General features: G+C 47.0%; 2 protein-coding genes across 2 annotated transcripts; both read right to left on the bottom strand.

The window, feature by feature from the left end:
• Window positions 1-5: 5 nt before the first annotated feature.
• Window positions 6-4,958, bottom strand: LOC142044004 (zinc finger CCCH domain-containing protein 11A-like; the record flags this gene model as incomplete). The annotated part of the gene is made up of 6 exons (XM_075055949.1): window positions 6-270; window positions 832-899; window positions 1,299-1,471; window positions 1,725-1,790; window positions 3,193-3,273; window positions 4,907-4,958. Coding segments are annotated over 6 exons (705 nt in total), but the record flags the coding sequence as incomplete, so codon positions are not given.
• Window positions 4,959-11,330: 6,372 nt separating this feature from the next.
• LOC142044003 (zinc finger CCCH domain-containing protein 11A-like) lies at window positions 11,331-20,204 on the bottom strand. Its single transcript, XM_075055948.1, has 12 exons — window positions 20,151-20,204; window positions 19,846-19,965; window positions 19,095-19,218; window positions 17,310-17,461; window positions 16,189-16,402; window positions 15,913-15,978; window positions 14,864-15,364; window positions 14,136-14,209; window positions 13,104-13,428; window positions 12,622-12,791; window positions 12,155-12,222; window positions 11,331-11,595 (listed from the first exon to the last, which is right to left on the bottom strand). Exons 1-12 carry the CDS (start codon window positions 20,202-20,204, stop codon window positions 11,331-11,333), a joined length of 2,133 nt encoding a protein of 710 aa, XP_074912049.1.

Genomic DNA, 20,204 nt, shown 5'->3' with positions numbered 1-20,204 from the left:
GCGCTTCAGATGTCCAGCATTTCAGCAAGTTCCATGAGGAGCTCATCCTCATCCTTCTCTGGGTCCGGGTCAATTATCTCTTCCAGTTTGCCTCCCGAGATCTCCCAAAGAAACTGCTCAAAGTCGTCTTCCGCAGAGAAGGCTGCTTCCCAGGCCCCTGTGGAGCTCAACCCGTCCGTCTTTACTGCTACTCGTGAGGAAGCTGAGGTCGAGCTTGAGACCTCTGACGGTGCCACAGAGTCTGCCAGGCTTCCAGTATGCAGTTCAGGACTGGGAAGAACAAGAAAGAGAGCAAATCAGTGGATGACATTCCTTAAGCAGAGAGATGTTTTCTGCAAAGCAGCTCTTAAAATAGTAGTTAATCCCTCCTACCCCTCAGCCTTACACAGGGATTGTTAGTCAATTAACCTGGGGCTGCTTCTAGAGTCCAATGTATCAGCAGGTACATTTTGCAGTTTGGGGATTTATCCGCAAAGACACAGCACCTGGGGTCTGGCAAAGAAGGTTCCATTTTTGTCGCCAGAGACACTTTGCCACCTTTACTAATTTGACTGCAAAAAGGTTACCAAGTCAACCTCCGCAGGCGTTCAGAAAACCCAAGAAGCCACTGAAAAGCTGTACCAACTTGCAGCATTTTCAGACAAGAATCTAAATAAGCAGTCCAGCCAGCTGCTAGAAACTTATTATTTCAGACGAATTTTTCCTCTGCTGGATTTTGGCATGAATTATCTCAAAACTCTAATTTTTCCACGTGTGAAAAAAAACCAACCACAACTTAGCTTGACGTGAAAGGCACACTGATCAAGGAAAAGGACAAGTTGTGGTTCTTACCTGGTTTGGGGTTTTCCTCTCCCGCGTCTGGAGAAGAGGCTGCCCTCTGGAAAAGCCGGAACAACAGCCTAGGAAGAAGCAAGATGGTTTTTAGGATACACAGGTCAAAGACTGCTTTGCAGATTCTTCCTCGGCTGCTTCTCCTCTGGCATTGCTGAGCCTTAACCAAAATACAGAGCCAGGGCACACCTGAAGAAAAGTTAGCATTCCCTTAAAGTTTACTAACAACCTTGGGTCTTTTTAAAGAACGCAGCATTAAGGGACGTAGCAGAGCATTATGGAAACACTGCCATTCACCTGGTGAAAAGCAGAAAGGTACTACAAGCATCCTGTCGACCGCTTCTAGATTTAAAAGGGAACGGAGACCCGTAGAACATTTCAGTCTTCCATCTTTTCTCCAAGAGGAGGCTACAACTTGGGCATAAATTTTACTAGGGACCCACTACTGCCCCAGCCGCTCTCCTTACCACAGCTGCTTTTTTAGCTGAAGGCTCCTTCCCGTCGCCACCAGTGGCACTCGGTGGCTTCACAGCCACCACCACGGCAGACGGATGACTCTCGGCTGCCTTACGTTTCAGTGGCTGCTTTCTGGGGAAGGTGGCTTTCCCATCCAAAGGCTTCAGGCACACCTTCGGTTTGGCTAGAGTAAAAGGAAGAGAGAACTGATACCGTCTTGCTCTGCCTCAGGAAAAAAACCCAGGAAACAAACAGGTTCTCTTCAAAGCACCCCAATCCTTCTAGTTAAAAGTGTATTTAGCCAGCAGCTAAACAGGACAGCTTCAGCACTCGAGCAAGAGGAATCAGGCAGGCTTTTTTAAATTAACTTTTAGGGCTGTAGGAAAGCTCATGGAAAGACAAAAGGGGAAGGCATACACTGGGAAGCCAGTTTGTACCTGTCTCTGTACGGCTCTGTTCAGAGGGCAGTCCTAGCCTCTCCTTCAGGGACCTGGGGACTTGAACTACAAGAGAGAACAGAAAAAGTTCGGCAGACTGCATAAATCTCCATTTGCTGTTCACGTTTCACAATGAGAGCCATCACTTCACTGGGATTCAGAGCTACCTTGAGCCCTCAACCAACACGCAAAAGGAACCACTAGAAGAAAGGACAAACAGCGAACCTAAACACAAAATCTGGGCATCAAATCCAGATGTCTGCTTAGTAGCTGCACCTCTCTTTGGTGCTTTGGCAGCATTCTCCAGAACCTCTATCTTCTTCCCCAGCCTGTCAGCAAGGTTGCGCTTTAACGGAAGGACACTTCTACCAGCTTCAGAAAGAGAGAAAACAAGCAATGCTTGAAGAACGTTTCTCTGGAGGAGGATTTTAGAACAGTCAGCCACAAACTTCAATGCTTCCAGGGATCTTTTCTTAGATTTGCCTTTCAGCTGCTAACCACATTTGCCACTTCTGCCGCCAATACACACCTCTGCCAAAATGTATTTTCCTCCGGCACGCAGCAAAATTACCCCTAAACACAGTCACGTTTAGACGAGGGCACCCGAACAACGGCTCACAAAAAGCTCTTACCCATGGAGGCTTTCCGTTTTCCCATCCTCTCGCCAAGATTCACTTCAATCACAGGCTCCTCCCCTAAACCAAAGACTAATCTCTTCGCTGCACAGAAACCAGTAGCCACTAAGAGCATTCTCCTTCTAGCCCACCTCCCAGCAAAAGGCACTCTTCTGGTAGCCAAACCACAGAAACGAGTGACTATGCGTAGTAGTAGTGCCACACCTTTTTTGCCTTTCAAAGGAATTTGTGCAGATCTGAACACCACCACTTATACACAGACTCGTAGCACGCTACTGTCCGCAAGTGCCACCGTCAGCCTCGTCAACGCTTCAAAAATTGGCTACTTGTATAATACCATCTTCTGTAGGTCTGCCCTTTCATTACTGCCCGGTTTTTCCAGTTATCCCCTTTTTTGCATACTGACACTCGTATTGACATTAGCCTCTCTCTCTGCTGCTACTGCACTTAACCCAACCGCTACTTCTGCCACGTGCTGTCGACACGTTAGCTCATTCACAAATCTCACTCAACTTCAGGAACATGAGAGTCCAATTAAGCACATTGGAGAGTCTGTAAGGTGCTGTAATACGTGATGAGCTACAGCATAATGTCAGGCTGATAAAAACCGCTTCTGCATCTTTTATTGCAACACAACAAACTGAGCACCTACAGATGCCCAATATTTGCAATCAAACCAGGGCCTTGAAGCATAAAAGCATGGTTTTCATTAAAAGAGGCAGCACCAGCAGGCTAACCTGTCTGAATTATCTTAATTATTACTTGACCTTTCGGTTGAGGAGCCATGAAGTGGAAACAATAGTATTCACTACAAGTAGGGGATATTAACTCACCACCTTGGCTTTTTGCTTTTCCCTTTAGTTTCTCCAGTTTGATTTCTTCAAGTGTTTTTATTCCAAAATCTAAATTGTCCTCTGAAAACAGAAAATGGTTAATGAAGCTGAGGCCTAAAGGCACATGTTGAAGAGCACACACGCTCAAGCTTCTTACAGCTCAGAACCCTTCCAAAGTCTTCCAAATAAACCCTCTCAACACTCCTCACCAGTAAAAAAATCCATACAACGGATGGGTATTTTGGTAAGCAACTGGCACCCTTCTTCAACCCTCCTCCCATCCTGCAGAGTAAAACCTACCGTTTTAAGCGTTTTAATCCATCTACACGATATTAGATTCCTCTATCATTAGACATGGCTTCTTCCCACAGTGTTTGAAAGGACACATTTGCAGGCATTTAAACTCCATGCTGTGGCTCTATTTTGTTTGTTTTACAACAGTCAACAAGGAGGAGTTGACCTGTCTGACCCAAGGGACATACGACATTAGGAGAGAGGAATGAGCTCGTGGAAATAACTGACTCCATCCAGCTACCCGACGCTCTATCGTAGTTTTAGAACATATCGCTTTGGAGTTAATCGTCAAGTTCTCCTTCCAAGCCATCCTACTACAGCTGCTAGAATACCTTGCTTTGTATTAGCACTGCCTTTCCTAGTGGAAATTATCCGCGTTCCACTATGGGCTTCTGTTGCCCGTGGCTGGACAGGTGTTTTAGTTTCACCTCCATCTTCAGAAAGCTGCTCTGAAAGTCCAAAATAAAACCTATTCAGTTATGGAGCAGGGATTATACAAGACATTTCATGCTTATGCAGCTCGTACGATGACATTTCAGTCCACGGTTCATATTCTGTTCGTATTCTTAACTACAAGCAACTGTTTGTGGGAGGTTTTTTTAAACAGCTGTATTGACTTGACAGGCTCATATAAGCAAGAGCTATACCGGGGAAAAAGTATTGAAGACTCCAGACTCTGGTCCGTAGCTTTAAACACTACACAGTTCAGGCACTCTGTGAATTTATACATTCACCTCCAGTAGAAATGCCTTCAGTAAGGAAAAAGTACCCATCTTCATCATCATCTGCAGCATTGATTACAACTGGCTGGAGGATGTGTAGGACTTGGGACCTTTTCAGAGCTTTCCCCTTTCATCACCCCCCTCAGCTGCAGAGAGGGACTCCACTGGACAGAAAGTCTGTTTTGCTGCAGTGACGCCTGAGCCATTTTCTCATCATCTTCTGCAGGCTCAGGTCGACTTGGAAGCGTAGCTAGAGGAAGACGAGGATCATCTCCCATTCGGCCATGTAAAACTTTCACCCCAACCTTGCACTCACTGTCTAGATACGGTAGATACCATAGATAACCCACCTGGCTGCTCAAGTCAGAGTTTCCTATTCCCCACCCCTACGAACACACTAGGAACAACGGCTTCCCTTCACACACTCATCTCACCACCCTACCCTCCAGAAAGGATGAAATGAAGGGAAAGCAACCTGAAGTGCAAAGGTCACACAAAGCACAGAGAAGCTGAGCAGCAAAGAAAAAATTAAATACCGGAATTACAGTCCCTTTAGCTGAGAGCCTGTGACTGCACACTTCTCCCTACACTCCTCAGTCAGCAGTTACTTGATGCCTTCTACGGCATTGTACCCACTCCTAAGTAATATTCAAAATTAATTCTTTAATGCTTAAAGGAAAAGGACCCAAGAAACTCACTTTTGCTTGGCGGGAAGAAGCGCCCACCAACATAGCGTCCTTTCGTGTGACGGAACGCACAGTTGGAGTTTTGACAGCCAGCTGGCTGATTCTCCCAGTAGCAAGGAACCTCGCTGCGTTTTTTCTGAAGACAGAAAGAAAGAAAAGCTCATGGTAACACTCGCCTTAGCCTTGCTAAGAGACATAGTTACACGTCATGCCAGAGACAGGGCTATCGCAGTGCAGTGCGGAAACATCATTCCAAAGATGCAGTTTATCACCGAAAGCATTGCAGGGCAGATCGACAAAGTTTGCGTAAGCTGTAACTACTACATATTATCTAGCTTTCCTGTCATTCCGTTGGAGAAGATGGGGGCTCGCACACGTCAGTTCAGGGTGGTCTAAACTAAGACAATGTGCAAAATACTGGGATTATTCAGAGGGAAAAAATGCCTTAAATTGCCTAGCTTGAATCTATCTCAAGTTATCTTTCAGAGCCTTATTTCCTTCCCATCTTCTCCCTCCCCACCCTGTGCTACCCCAAGACGTCAGAACAACGCCAGCACCTAATACAAAAATGTCTTGCTGAGATATACCTAAGAAATTGATTTTTCTTCCCCCAACTTCCTCCCAGCCCCCTCCAAGTAACGGAAACCAGTATCATTTGAAAGCGAGTAAATCTATCACGTACAAGCACATTCAGTCTGCCGACAGCAAGGAAAAAGGCTTTCAGGGATTTAGCGGGAGAACACATCTTTAGGCAAACACTCACATCGACTTCCATGTGTCTGAATCTGCAGGTAGTCTTGAAACAGCGACCCTCCTGCCACAGCCTGCACACTCTCTCATTTCCCAGAGCAGCCGCACAGTGGCGGAAGGAACAGCTGTCTCCCTGTAACCAAAAGGAAACCCACAAAGAGGAAATTAAAACAGTACAGCCTCCAAAATTATCCATGCTAGTAGCACTGGAAGCAGAATCGAACGGCTTCTTAAGTTAACAGAAATCTGGATGCCTCCGCCCCCTCCTCTCCTAAAAACTCAACAAGAAACCCCAAAGCAAAAGAAGCCCAAACATACCTTGTCACAGGTGGAATAGACATAGAAGTAGCAGTCGTCCCCTTGCTTGGACATAATCGACACCGTCTGAGAACGAGCGCAGGTTCGAAGGCTTCGCTCTCAACAGGGACTTCCTCCAGTCCTGGCAAGAGCTGGCTTCGCTCTTTCTTGGACGGAAAGTCTCCTGACGGCTTGATCGGTCAAATCTTCTTTTTCAAAGTAACCCTAAAGAAAGGTATCAGTAAGTGAAAAAGAAGAAACAGTCCTACTCCCTGGTCTAACCTTCCAGCTTGCTGACCTGCATGTGTCCTGTACCAAAGACCAAGAAGGGAACGAAACTTTTTTGTTGCACCCCAACAAACGCACGAGAGGAGTACTAGTGCACCTACCTGTGGGTACTTGCGGGTTATAAAGCACAAAGTATTTCACTTGGGCAGTCTCTCTTGCTGCTCTACTTTGTGCCTTTAATCGCTTACAAAAATATTAAAGATGCTTAACGCCCCCCCCGTGTATTATTAGGACAGTCAGATCACAAGGAAGGCAGAGCACCAGGAACTGCGTGTTCTCATCCCCCTTGTCAATCCGTCAGCCTTACCCCAGCCGCAAACAGCTGCTGATGATTTACCTGCTGGTCACCGCACTCCACTAGGCTGACAGCGCCCTGGGTGTCACAAGTTACATAGAGAATGCTGCACTATGATGCGTATGCAAACCACCCATCATGTCGTCTGAAGCACAGGACAAGCTCTTGCTAACGCATCTCATTCTCTGGATGAGAATCTGGAGCCAAGTTGTCCAAAGCTGAAGCAGAACAGCCAGAATTTCCACTCTTTACCGTTGTTTTAGTCAACTCTACCTGTTAAATACTGTCTGGACATATATACACATACCTGTTTATGCACACACCAAGAGCGAGGGATGATAAAGTCAGCAAGAGCGATAGTAAAGATTTGCCACAGCAGACTGCATAAAAAGTCTCTCATTTGGAGGGAACCGGCAAACCCAAAAGATCTACATAACAGTTTGATGAATGTGCCTTCAAGGCTGATGCTTTATAACACGAGTGATTTTGGGGTCAGCACACAAACAGGCATACCTACGTACACGCATACAGTATCAACGTTTCTATATGCACGAGCGTGCACAGCGTATGTTGCACGATACACGTAGCGAGAGCAACTCTCAGCCCTAATCGGACACGCGGAGTTGCAATCAATTAACAGCAGGGAGACAGCAGATCGAGGACACAGCAAGCTTTGAGAGGCAGGGAAATGCTTCCTTTGCAAGTGGCATGGCTGCGTGATCCCAAGAATTTGGAATTACTTTGATTTTTAGGAAAGAATTTGTTCTCTTTTTACATCAGAGCCAATGCTACAAGTTTGCCATCATACGCTGTTCTCTAATCCATAAATCCATCATCATGCATTGCAGCAAGATCACGGAAGGTTTGAAAAGATGCCTTAGGTCCAGTTCGACAGCTGATGATTTTTTGGTGCCTCCAGAGCTGAACCTGATCTTCCTTAGCCACAAGCAGGTTTTTTTGATGCGAAGTCAGATACTTTGATTCTTACTGTTCTAAAGATACTAAATGCCATAAAACCTGCAACCACACCAGACAAAGCTCAAATTCAAGCGGTTCTGACCCCTTTCATTCAGATGCTGCGCGTTTCTGTGCAAGTATTTCTGACTCTCTTGGACAAAACGGAATGAAATCGTTCTTACAAGTTAATAACAAAAGGTTGGAACCTTCTACTCACACAAACACTAGCGGATTTTCCAGGAGATTTTTTTTTTTTCTGGCAGGGGATTTTCCCAAGTCTGAAATAAAGAGAGGACGAGTTGGGTTCTCCTGTTAGTTACTGGGTTTTGACTGCTTGGCAAAGGGAATTGTTACGGGTTTGTGTGGCGGGGTTTTGGTAGCAGCGCAGGGGCTGCAGGGGTGGCTCCTGTGAGAAGCTGCTCGAAGCTCCCTCAGCTCGGAGTCGGACCCGCCTCTGGCCCAGGCCGACGCAATCAGCGACAGCGGCAGCGCCTCTGGGATAAAATATTTCAGAAGGGGAACCTGCAGCGAGTAGGGGGATTAGGAACGTGAGAGGAACAGCTCTGCAGATACCGGGGTCGGGGGGGACGAGGGGCGCCTGAGGAGGTTGATGCCCCTGCAGCCCATGGAGGTGAACGGTGGAGCAGAGGCCCCCCAAGATGGCCGTGGCTCCATGGGAAAGCCCGCGCTGGAGCCGTGTGTGGCTGAAGAGCGGCCCGCGGCAAGGACCCACGCCAGGGAAGTTTGTGAGGAACTGCGGCCCGCGGCAAGGACCAGACCTTCCTGAAGGACTGTCTCCCGTGGGAGGGACCTCACGGTGGAGCAGGGGACGAGTGCGGAGTCCTCCTCCCCCTGAGGAGGAAGGAGGGGCAGAGACAACCTGTGAGGAACCGACCCCAGCCCCCATGCCCCGCCGCCGGGGGGAGGAGGGAGAGAAACCCGGGAGTGGAGTTGAGGCGGGAAGGAGGGAGGGGTGGGGGGCAGGTGTTCGCAGGTTTGGTTTTCCTTCCTAATAGCCTTGGCTTGTTTGGGTTTGCAGTAAACTAAATGGATTTTGTTTCTTCCCCAAGTTGAGCCTGTCTTTTGCCCGTGACCATAAGGGGTGAGTGATCTCTCCCAGTCCTTATCTCGACCCACGAGCCTGCCTTATGTTTTCTGCTCGTCCCACCGTGGCCCGGGGCGGCGGGGGGAGAGGAGAGTGAGCAAGCGCCTGCGTGGTGCTTTGTTACCGGCTGGGCTTCAACCACAACAGCAGTGAGACCAGTTGTTAAGCGCGAGGTTTCCTTCCCTTCTTCAGTATTGATGGGACTATTCACTTTTCACCCTTAGCACCTTCAAAAACAGACTCTTGTGTCATATAGATTCCTACGCATCTCCTCCTAGAAATTACTGGATGTGTTGCTGATGCCATTGATAATTAAAGGAAATTTCAAGCACGATTGCTGCGGTTTGCACAAGCCAACTCTTAAATGGAAGGCCATTAAGGACCACTGCTTTGCCCAGCAGAGGCATTCCAACACAAATCAGGAGGAATTCACGGTCTAGAAGGTGCCATTTCTTTTCCCTAGGAAGTGAGACACACCTGTACAGTGCAACTTTACTATATCCACCACCATGCGGGGAACAAGAGAAATCCCCTCAGATCTAGCTCTTTTGAATGTCCAAGCAGCTCAGCATTTCGCTTGTCGCCTTCCATATTCCTGAGCAGGAGTACAACTGGACCCCTCCAGCCACCCGGGCTGCAGAAAAAGTGCAGCGCAGTCCATCCGTTGTTACACACATTTGAAAGACAAAGACTCGTCGCAGGCAGAGGCAGATTCTTTCTCCTTCACGTTCAACAAAGCCACCAGCTCAAGAAACAGCAGGAACCGAGACCTAGCCAGTATCCGCTCACTGGACTCCAAACTCAACCCTCTCCACACGTTTCGTGCTTTAAAGCCTTGCTACGGGGAAGGCTCACGCAGCCAGGTTTCAGGCATCGCTCGGCTTACACAGACATACTGACATACCCAGCTCTTTCCTTGATTTTGGTTTGGAGTGAATTTCCTCTGCGTCGTCCGGCACCAAGTTCATATATTCATCAAAGCCCTAAAAATCAGCAACAAGAGCCTTCGCTGAGCTACGTGCCCTGCTCTAAACTTCAGCAACGACGACACAAGCTATCGTGAGCTGTGCTGACGTGGGCTGGACAATTAAGACTATCAATTGGAGAGGCACGAGGTATTTCCACCCCCCATGCTAGCTTTTCCTGGCAGGAAGAAACGGTTTTATGACTTTGAAGAACAACCAACAAAATACCCAATCCAAAGACATCCCGATACTCACAATGATGCAGCCTTCTAGCCGCATGTTCACTTGCTCATAAAGCCACACCTGGGTCCTGGACCTCTGCAAAACGATGGAGGGGGAGAGCACAACAGGAACATAAACCCTCCACACAACGTTGTCCTCTCCTTCTGCATTAAGAGGCAGTAACTCTCCCGCGTGGTTTCGGTTACGTCCTCGGTCATTTTTAAGGTGGTAGACTATTTCGGAAATCCTCTCTGCCTTCACTGGCGAACACGCAACAGCACAGGCTTTAAGACTGTCACGGAAAACAGCCCTGCACACCCGACTGCAAGAGCAAACGCCTCTTACAAAGGTAACTCCTTAAGGTGAGAAGGAAAAACGCCCAGCTCGGAACTAGCTGTTCTTCTCACGGATCGCAACGACAGCAAGTTCTTCAGTTCAAGCGAGACCGGCTCCAAAAACCCCATCCTGAACTCGGAAAGACCCGCCCGGCGTGCCGCCCCGCTCCCCACACGGCTCGAAGGGCCCTGCGCAAGAAGCACCGGGACGCTCCTCTCACACGGGGCCGAAGCCGCGGCAGCCCGGCGGTACTCACGTTCTGCAGCTAGTGGAAGATGAGGTTCTGGAGCGGAGCGTTAAGGACGCCCCACAGACAGACCATGCACCCGCACCTTTCCTGCGCCAGGGTTCGGTAAAAACGCTGTTAACTGCTGTCATGGGGAACAGCTCAACTACCGGTGAAGGCGGAGGCAGCCAGGCTACGTTTCATACAGGACCTTCAGGAGAATACGAGCATAACAGGGAAGACTAAAATATTTACAGAAACCATGGCGTACACCAAACCCCATCTCCATGGACAGCGCCTAGGCCGGGGACAGCGAAGGCTGACGACAGAGCAGGAGGAGGGAAGCAGCGAGGGGGAAGCCTTCCTCGCCGGGCTCTCGCGCGCTCTTCCTCTCTCCCAAAGTCCACGACCGACCGACCCATGCTGGCAGAAGTCTCAGCGGGAGAAAGTCCTTTGGCAGGATAAAGCGTCGGCAGCTTGGGGCTGGGTGACCCTTCTGGAGCCGCAACAGCAGTTTGCTCAGTTTTGGTTTCAGACCTTTCCTCTAGGAACGAAGACAGCACAGTGGATTATCAAAGCACGCAAGTGTTTTCTTCCAAAGAGAAAGTATTGACAATCCACTCCCACAACCGATTTTTCCTCTGCCAGCAGCAAATGCCTGAGGGCTGCCCCACCTTCACAAATCCTCGTAGGAAGAGAAGAGACTCAAGTTCTTCAAAAATTTAAGACAATGATTCAAAAGGTAGCTGCTAGGGAAAACGATCCCTGGTGGCAGGGTACACAATAGACCCCAGTCTCAGCTGTCTTCTGCAGGGTCACAAATTCAGACCGCATGTCTGACCAGCAGGGAAGTTTAGGACAACTGCCTGCACATACTCCCGATGTCTACCAGTTCACCTGTGCTTTAAGACTCCTTGCAAAGCCTCAGCTAGAAAAAGAATCACCTCTGGGTAGCCAACAAAATAATCAGTTTCAATTTCTTTCTTTCTTTATTTTCAGCCGTCAATCAATTCACCAATTTCCATGAAGAAGTCCTCCTCATCATTCTCTGGGTCCATGTCAATTTTGTCTTCCTGTTTGCCTCCTGAGATTTCCCAAGGGAACTTTTCAAAGTTGTCTTCTACAGAGAAGGTGGCTTCCCAGGCCCCTGAGAAGCTCAACCGGCGTTTCTTTACGGCTACTTGTGAGGAAGCTGAGGTCGAGCTTGAGGCCTCTGACTGTGCCACAGAGTCTGCCTGGCTTCCAATGTGCAGTTCAGGACTGGGAAGAACAAGAAAGAGAGCAAATCAGTGGATGGCATTCCTTAAGCAGAGAGATGTTTTCTGCAAACCAGCTCTTAAAATGGTAGTTAATCCCTCCTACACCTCAGCCTTACGCAGGGATTGTTATTCAATTAACCTGGGGCTACTTCTAGAGTCCAATGTATCAGCAGGTACATTTTGCAGTTTGGGGATTTATCCGCAAAGACACAGCACCTGGGGTCTGGCAAAGAAGGTTCCATTTTTGTCGCCAGAGACACTTTGCCACCTTTGCTAATTTGACTGCAAAAATGTTACCAAGTCAACCTCTGCAGGCGTTCAGAAAACCCAAGAAGCCACTGAAAAGCTGTACCAACTTGCAGCGTTTTCAGACAACAATCTAGATAAGCAGTCCAGCCAGCTGCTAGAAACTTATTATTTCAGACAAATTTTTCCTCTGCTGGATTTTGGCATGATTTATCTCAAAACTCTAATTTTTCCACGTGTGAAAAAAAAAAAAACAACTTAGTTTCACCTGAAAGGCACACTGATCAAGAAAAAGAACAAGCTGTGGTTGTTACCTGGTTTGGGGTTTTCCTCTCCCACGTATGGAGAAGAGGCTGCCCTCTGGAAAAGCCGGAACAACAGCCTAGGAAGAAGCAAGATGGTTTTTAGGATACACAGGTCAAAGACTGCTTTGCAGATTCTTCCTCCGCTGCTTCTCCTCTGGCATTGCTGAGCCTTAACCAAAACACAGAGCCAGGGCACACCTGAAGAAAAGTTAGCATTCCCTTAAAGTTTACTAACGATCTTGGGTCTTTTTAAAGAACGCAGCATTAAGGGACGTAGCAGAGCATTATGGAAACACTGCCATTCACCTGGTGAAAAGCAGAAAGGTACTACAAGCGTCCTGTCGACCGCTTCTGGATTTAAAAGGGAACGGAGACCCGTAGAACATTTCAGTCTTCCATCTTTTCTCCAAGAGGAGGCTACAACTTGGGCATAAATTTTACTGGGGACCCACTACTGCCCCAGCCGCTCTCCTTACCACAGCTGCTTTTTTAGCTGAAGGCTCCTTCCCGTCGCCACCAGTGGCACTCAATGGCTTCACAGCCGCCACGGCAGACGGATGGCTCTCGGCTGCCTTACGTTTCAGTGGCTGCTTTGTGGGGAAGGTGGCTTTCCCATCCAAAGGCTTCAGGCACCCCTGCCGTGTGGCTAGAGTAAAAGGAAGAGAGAACTGATACCGTCTTGCTTTGCCTCAGGAAAAAAAAAACCAACAAACAAACAGGTTCTCAAACAGCGCCACAACCCTTCTAGTTAAAAGTATTTAGCCAGCACAATTACACTGCCATTTCCCAGATTCTCAGCAGTATTTTCCACACCGTAAACTCTGTTTACCAACAAGCCATAAGAAGGAGCAAAGAAATTACAAAAAGGAGCCAGAGTTACAACGTGAAAATTGTCACCCTCTGCCTTTCTTTCAAAGCATGACCTAAAGTAACTCTTTCACATACACTCAACACTTACTTTCAGCTAACCATTCCAGAAGTCGAGCTGTCCGTTCTTCTGCTGATAGGGCAGCACCCTTTCCGGGGCTTTCAACCCCATCTCCCGGAGATTTCACCAATATCCTCTTTGGAAGCTGATAAGCTGACCCTGAAACCACACTGGATTCAGGACTCCCTGATGCTGCAGTTTTACCCTTGATTGCCTGTTCAATAGGAGATGGCACAGCAGCTGCTTCCTTCTGAAGCTTCTCTTCTTGGCGTTGCTTCAGTTGCCGCTTCTCCCACATTATCTCTTCAAGGCTCTTCACTTCAACTTTAGAATTAGTTGCACTCTGATCAGAGGGCTGGAAGGAAACAAAAGAAGAGGACTAAGAGGACAAAAATCTATGGAGATTTCATTAAGAAAATCTCAGTAGCAATCCCTCCGAAATAGCTCCATGTGGAACAGAGCATGTTAATACCATTCAGAGCTGACATTTTTCCCCAGAAAACGTTGCCTGTAACCTGTCACAAGGTCCATGCTTTGCTATGGAAACAGTTTCAAAAGCCTACAATTCCCAACACAGCAAGCTTCTTCAATAGAGCAGAAGACTCTAGCTGTAATCTATTACATTCTTTTTCAGCAACAGGAAGCCATACAAGCTCCCCCAAGACAGCATTCCCTGACAGACTGGTTTCCTCTAATACAAACCTCCAGCCTTTTCTATTAAAGTTCTTTGCCCAGGATTTTAAGATCTCCTTCTTCCAGTCTCACAGATAAAGTCACGGAGAAGAAAAACATTAACCTCACAGATTTTATCTGGTGCTAATAGGGTTTCTTATTCACTGTCAGGTATAACAAGATTAAGTCAAAGCTTGGCGTTTAACACGTTGTCTGGAAATGCTATTCAAAGTAGTGACAGGACTTGCGACAGCACTGCAGCGCTTACCAAATGCAGAAAGGTAGGAACACCCTCCAACTGGGAGCATGCAGCCAGTTACAAACAAAACATAACAAAATATATCAAAAACTGTATGAACAGATAGATGTATGTCTTCACAAAGGACTCACCTCTGCAGGTGCAGAGACAGCTTTGGGAAAAGGCTTGCTCAATTCCACTATCATCTTTTCTTCTCTTCCAGGTGCTTCAAAACAAGCAAAAAAACCCCAAAACAAAACATCATCATTTTGTCAACAGCAGAAATAAAGAATCCTGGCTACCTCTGTTTCCTTGCTGTGTTTATTTCCTCACGTCTAATAATGGGACAGAGGGAAAGGCTACAGTAAGCAATCCCTGCACCGTTCGAGCTCTCTTTCCCTCAATCGCACTATTCTCTTTTTACGTGGCTTATATAATCTTAACGATATCTTTACTGCTCTGCCAATTTTGACAAAAACTGGCCCTCACATTAAGAAGTTGATACATGCTTTGCAAACATAGATACATCAATAACTGAATTAAACAACACATATGCCAAAGAGGAAGGTAAGCCTGGATTCAGCCCAGGGAAGATCCCATACCACAAGCGGATGGCAGAAAAAACAGAAGCAAGAAACTAGGCTACAAAGCTCCTCAGTGGAAGAATTTTCCAGTGGGAAATACAGAAAGCTATCACGTGATTCATGGAAAATAATATGGTTGCATATTCTGGCACTTCCTTGCCTTCTGACTTTGTAGCCTTAAACTCTTCTACCCTCTACGATATGCAGAAGGAAAAAGCAAAGCAAAACCTCAGCAAACTGAATTTGCTTGACAGGGGAAGCGCTTCACCAGGGCAGGTATCAAATCACCTTATTACCTATTAGCTTTGTGATCTGTAACAACCTCCTCCCTGTCGCGGCAGGTTCAGGTTGTGCTGGTGGAGCTGGCACTTTTCCTCCACTCTGCTGCATCCGCAGAGCTTTCTCCCGCTTGATTTCTTCCAAGGTTTTAACGTGCACTTCTCCTGCTGGCTTGGCTTTACGTGCCGGCTCTGCCGGGCACGCTTGGCTGAGCACAGACGGAGCAAGTCTGCTCCGCTTCTTGGGATTGCTCTCAACTTTTGTCTTGGTAGGAAACTCTTTTGGTTTTTGCTTCTCTCGTTCCAATCGCTTGTGGGTTTTTTCAGCCAGGGAGCCTGAGAAAGTTTTGACGTGAACTGCAGGGGAAGGTCTTGCCCCCAAGCTGGGATCTTCTGTTTTACAACGTCCTTCAGTCTGGGGTTTCACTTGAGGTTCTCCTCGTCTCTGATTAGCGCTCTCAAGTCGAATTTCCTCCAGTGTTTTCACACGGAACTCTCCTGCCGGCTTAGCAGCCTTCTCTGTCATCATCAAAAAAAAAAGAGAAGCACCAACATTTAAGGAGAGTCCAGCAATATTTAAAGTCTCCAAAATCTGTCACAGTACTAAGGAAAACTAGGTTTGCGTGATCCCAAGAATGCATCTTAGGACAGCACCATTCTGCACAGTATTCTCCTCCCTTAAGCCACTTGTATTTGGAAAACTAGTGCTATCCGGAGAGAGTGGCGACACAAAAAGCATTAGTCTATTTTATTTTGTTACTTTCTCAGACCGCTGTCTCTCTGTTCACATCTCAAACTCCTGCTCCTGGCAGTGCTTCTGTCCTACTTGTGTGTAAGCTTACTGCAGCTTCTGACGGTTCACAGCAGTTTTCAAGCAGAAACCTTGATGAGGCAGGAGTGGACAACACCCCCCCCTAGAGCCAGATCTCTGACAGTGGCTAAACAGGACAGCTTCAGCACTCGAGCAAGAGGAATCAGGCAGGTTTCTTTAAATTAACTTTTAGGGCTGTAGGAAAGCTCACGGAAAGACAAAAGGGGAAGGCATACACTGGGAAGCCAGTTCGTACCTGTCTCTGTACGGCTCTGTTCAGAGGGCAGTCCTAGCCTCTCCTTCAGGGACCTGGGGACTTGAACTACAAGAGAGAACAGAAAAAGTTCGGCAGACTGCATAAATCTCCATTTGCTGTTCACGTTTCACAATGAGAGCCATCACTTCACTGGGATTCAGAGCTACCTTGAGCCCTCAACCAACACGCAAAAAGAACCACTAGAAGAAAGGACAAACAGCGAACCTAAACAGAAAATCTGGGCATCAAATCCAGATGTCTGCTTAGTAGCTGCACCTCTCTTTGGTGCTTTGGCAGCATTCTCCAGAACCTCTATCTTCTTCCCCAGCCTGTCAGCAAGGTTGCGCTTTAACGGAAGGACACTTCTACCAGCTTCAGAAAGAGAGAAAACAAGCAATGCTTGAAGAACGTTTCTCTGGAGGAGGATTTTAGAACAGTCAGCCACAAACTTCAATGCTTCCAGGGATCTTTTCTTAGATTTGCCTTTCAGCTGCTAACCACATTTGCCACTTCTGCCACCAATACACACCTCTGCCAAAATGTATTTTCCTCCGGCACGCAGCAAAATTACCCCTAAACACAGTCACGTTTAGACGAGGGCACCCGAACAACGGCTCACAAAAAGCTCTTACCCATGGAGGCTTTCCGTTTTCCCATCCTCTCGCCAAGATTCACTTCAATCACAGGCTCCTCCCCTAAACCAAAGACTAATCTCTTCGCTGCACAGAAACCAGTAGCCACTAAGAGCATTCTCCTTCTAGCCCACCTCCCAGCAAAAGGCACTCTTCTGGTAGCCAAACCACAGAAACGAGTGACTACGCGTAGTAGTAGTGCCACACCTTTTTTGCCTTTCAAAGGAATTTGTGCAGATCTGAACACCACCACTTATACACAGACTCGTAGCACGCTACTGTCCGCAAGTGCCACCGTCAGCCTCGTCAACGCTTCAAAAATTGGCTACTTGTATAATACCATCTTCTATAGGTCTGCCCTTTCATTACTGCCCGGTTTTTCCAGTTATCCCCTTTTTTGCATACTGACACTCGTATTGACATTAGCCTCTCTCTCTGCTGCTACTGCACTTAACCCAACCGCTACTTCTGCCACGTGCTGTCGACACGTTAGCTCATTCACAAATCTCACTCAACTTCAGGAACATGAGAGTCCAATTAAGCACATTGGAGAGTCTGTAAGGTGCTGTAATACGTGATGAGCTACAGCATAATGTCAGGCTGATAAAAACCGCTTCTGCATCTTTTATTGCAACACAACAAACTGAGCACCTACAGATGCCCAATATTTGCAATCAAACCAGGGCCTTGAAGCATAAAAGCATGGTTTTCATTAAAAGAGGCAGCACCAGCAGGCTAACCTGTCTGAATTATCTTAATTATTACTTGACCTTTCGGTTGAGGAGCCATGAAGTGGAAACAATAGTATTCACTACAAGTAGGGGATATTAACTCACCACCTTGGCTTTTTGCTTTTCCCTTTAGTTTCTCCAGTTTGATTTCTTCAAGTGTTTTTATTCCAAAATCTAAATTGTCCTCTGAAAACAGAAAATGGTTAATGAAGCTGAGGCCTAAAGGCACATGTTGAAGAGCACACACGCTCAAGCTTCTTACAGCTCAGAACCCTTCCAAAGTCTTCCAAATAAACCCTCTCAACACTCCTCACCAGTAAAAAAATCCATACAACGGATGGGTATTTTGGTAAGCAACTGGCACCCTTCTTCAACCCTCCTCCCATCCTGCAGAGTAAAACCTACCGTTTTAAGCGTTTTAATCCATCTACACGATATTAGGTTCCTCTATCATTAGACATGGCTTCTTCCCACCGTGTTTGAAAGGACACATTTGCAGGCATTTAAACTCCACGCTGTGGCTCTATTTTGTTTGTTTTACAACAGTCAACAAGGAGGAGTTGACCTGTCTGACCCAAGGGACATACGACATTAGGAGAGAGGAATGAGCTCGTGGAAATAACTGACTCCATCCAGCTACCCGATGCTCTATCGTAGTTTTAGAACATATCGCTTTGGAGTTAATCGTCAAGTTCTCCTTCCAAGCCATCCTACTACAGTTGCTAGAATACCTTGCTTTGTATTAGCACTGCCTTTCCTAGTGGAAATTATCCGCGTTCCACTATGGGCTTCTGTTGCCCGTGGCTGGACAGGTGTTTTAGTTTCATCTCCATCTTCAGAAAGCTGCTCTGAACGTCCAAAATAAAACCTATTCAGTTATGGAGCAGGGATTATACAAGACATTTCATGCTTATGCAGCTCGTACAATGACATTTCAGTCCACGGTTCATATTCTGTTCGTATTCTTAACTACAAGCAACTGTTTGTGGGAGGTTTTTTTAAACAGCTGTATTGACTTGACAGGCTCATATAAGCAAGAGCTATACCGGGGAAAAAGTATTGAAGACTCCAGACTCTGGTCCGTAGCTTTAAACACTACACAGTTCAGGCACTCTGTGAATTTATACATTCACCTCCAGTAGAAATGCCTTCAGTAAGGAAAAAGTACCCATCTTCATCATCATCTGCAGCATTGATTACAACTGGCTGGAGGATGTGTAGGACTTGGGACCTTTTCAGAGCTTTCCCCTTTCATCACCCCCCTCAGCTGCGGAGAGGGACTCCACTGGACAGAAAGTCTGTTTTGCTGCAGTGACGCCTGAGCCATTTTCACATCATCTTCTGCAGGCTCAGGTCGACTTGGAAGCGTAGCTAGAGGAAGACGAGGATCATCTCCCATTCGGCCATGTAAAACTTTCACCCCAACCTTGCACTCACTGTCTAGATACGGTAGATACCATAGATAACCCACCTGGCTGCTCAAGTGAGAGTTTCCTATTCCCCACCCCTACGAACACACTAGGAACAACGGCTTCCCTTCACACACTCATCTCACCACCCTACCCTCCAGAAAGGATGAAATGAAGGGAAAGCAACCTGAAGTGCAAAGGTCACACAAAGCACAGAGAAGCTGAGCAGCAAAGAAAAAATTAAATACCGGAATTACAGTCCCTTTAGCTGAGAGCCTGTGACTGCACACTTCTCCCTACACTCCTCAGTCAGCAGTTACTTGATGCCTTCTACGGCATTGTACCCACTCCTAAGTAATATTCAAAATTAATTCTTTAATGCTTAAAGGAAAAGGACCCAAGAAACTCACTTTTGCTTGGCGGGAAGAAGCGCCCACCAACATAGCGTCCTTTCGTGTGACGGAACGCGCAGTTGGAGTTTTGACAGCCAGCTGGCTGATTCTCCCAGTAGCAAGGAATCTCGCTGCATTTTTTCTGAAGACAGAAAGAAAGAAAAGCTCATGGTAACACTCGCCTTAGCCTTGCTAAGAGACATAGTTACACGTCATGCCAGAGACAGGGCTATCGCAATGCAGTGCGGAAACATCATTCCAAAGGGCAGTTTTATCACTGAAAGCATTGCAGGGCAGATCGACAAAGTTTGCGTAAGCTGTAACTACTACACATTATCTAGCTTTCCTGTCATTCCGTTGGAGAAGATGGGGGCTCGCACACGTCAGTTCAGGGTGGTCTAAACTAAGACAATGTGCAAAATACTGGGATTATTCAGAGGGAAAAAATGCCTTAAATTGCCTAGCTTGAATCTATCTCAAGTTATCTTTCAGAGCCTTATTTCCTTCCCATCTTCTCCCTCCCCACCCTGTGCTACCCCAAGACGTCAGAACAACGCCAGCACCTAATACAAAAATGTCTTGCTGAGATATACCTAAGAAATTGATTTTTCTTCCCCCAACTTCCTCCCAGCCCCCTCCAAGTAACGGAAACCAGTATCGTTTGAAAGCGAGTAAATCTATCACGTACAAGCACATTCAGTCTGCCGACAGCAAGGAAAAAGGCTTTCAGGGATTTAGTTGGAGAACACATCTTTAGGCAAACACTCACATCGACTTCCATGTGTCTGAATCTGCAGGTAGTCTTGAAACAGCGACCCTCCTGCCACAGCCTGCACACTCTCTCATTTCCCAGAGCAGCCGCACAGTGGCGGAAGGAACAGCTGTCTCCCTGTAACCAAAAGGAAACCCACAAAGAGGAAATTAAAACAGTACAGCCTCCAAAATTATCCATGCTAGTAGCACTGGAAGCAGAATCGAACGGCTTCTTAAGTTAACAGAAATCTGGATGCCTCCGCCCCCTCCTCTCCTAAAAACTCAACAAGAAACCCCAAAGCAAAAGAAGCCCAAACATACCTTGTCACAGGTGGAATAGACATAGAAGTAGCAGTCGTCCCCTTGCTTGGACAT

Source organism: Buteo buteo, chromosome 23 (assembly GCF_964188355.1).
Source record: "Buteo buteo chromosome 23, bButBut1.hap1.1, whole genome shotgun sequence".
Classification (NCBI taxonomy): Eukaryota; Metazoa; Chordata; class Aves; order Accipitriformes; family Accipitridae; genus Buteo; species Buteo buteo.
Note: the sequence above shows the minus strand (reverse complement) of the source record. Positions and strands in the feature narration are given on the sequence as shown.

Coding starts and splice junctions, on each gene's coding strand:
- LOC142044003 (XM_075055948.1), bottom strand. CDS start 20,204: ATGTCCAAGCAAGGGGACGACTGCTACTTCTATGTCTATTCCACCTGT. Junction 19,219..19,845: donor TCAGACACATGGAAGTCGAT/GTGAGTGTTTGC, acceptor TTCTGTCTTCAG/AAAAAATGCAGCGAGATTCC. Junction 12,792..13,103: donor TCTGGAATGGTTAGCTGAAA/GTAAGTGTTGAG, acceptor CTTTTACTCTAG/CCACACGGCAGGGGTGCCTG.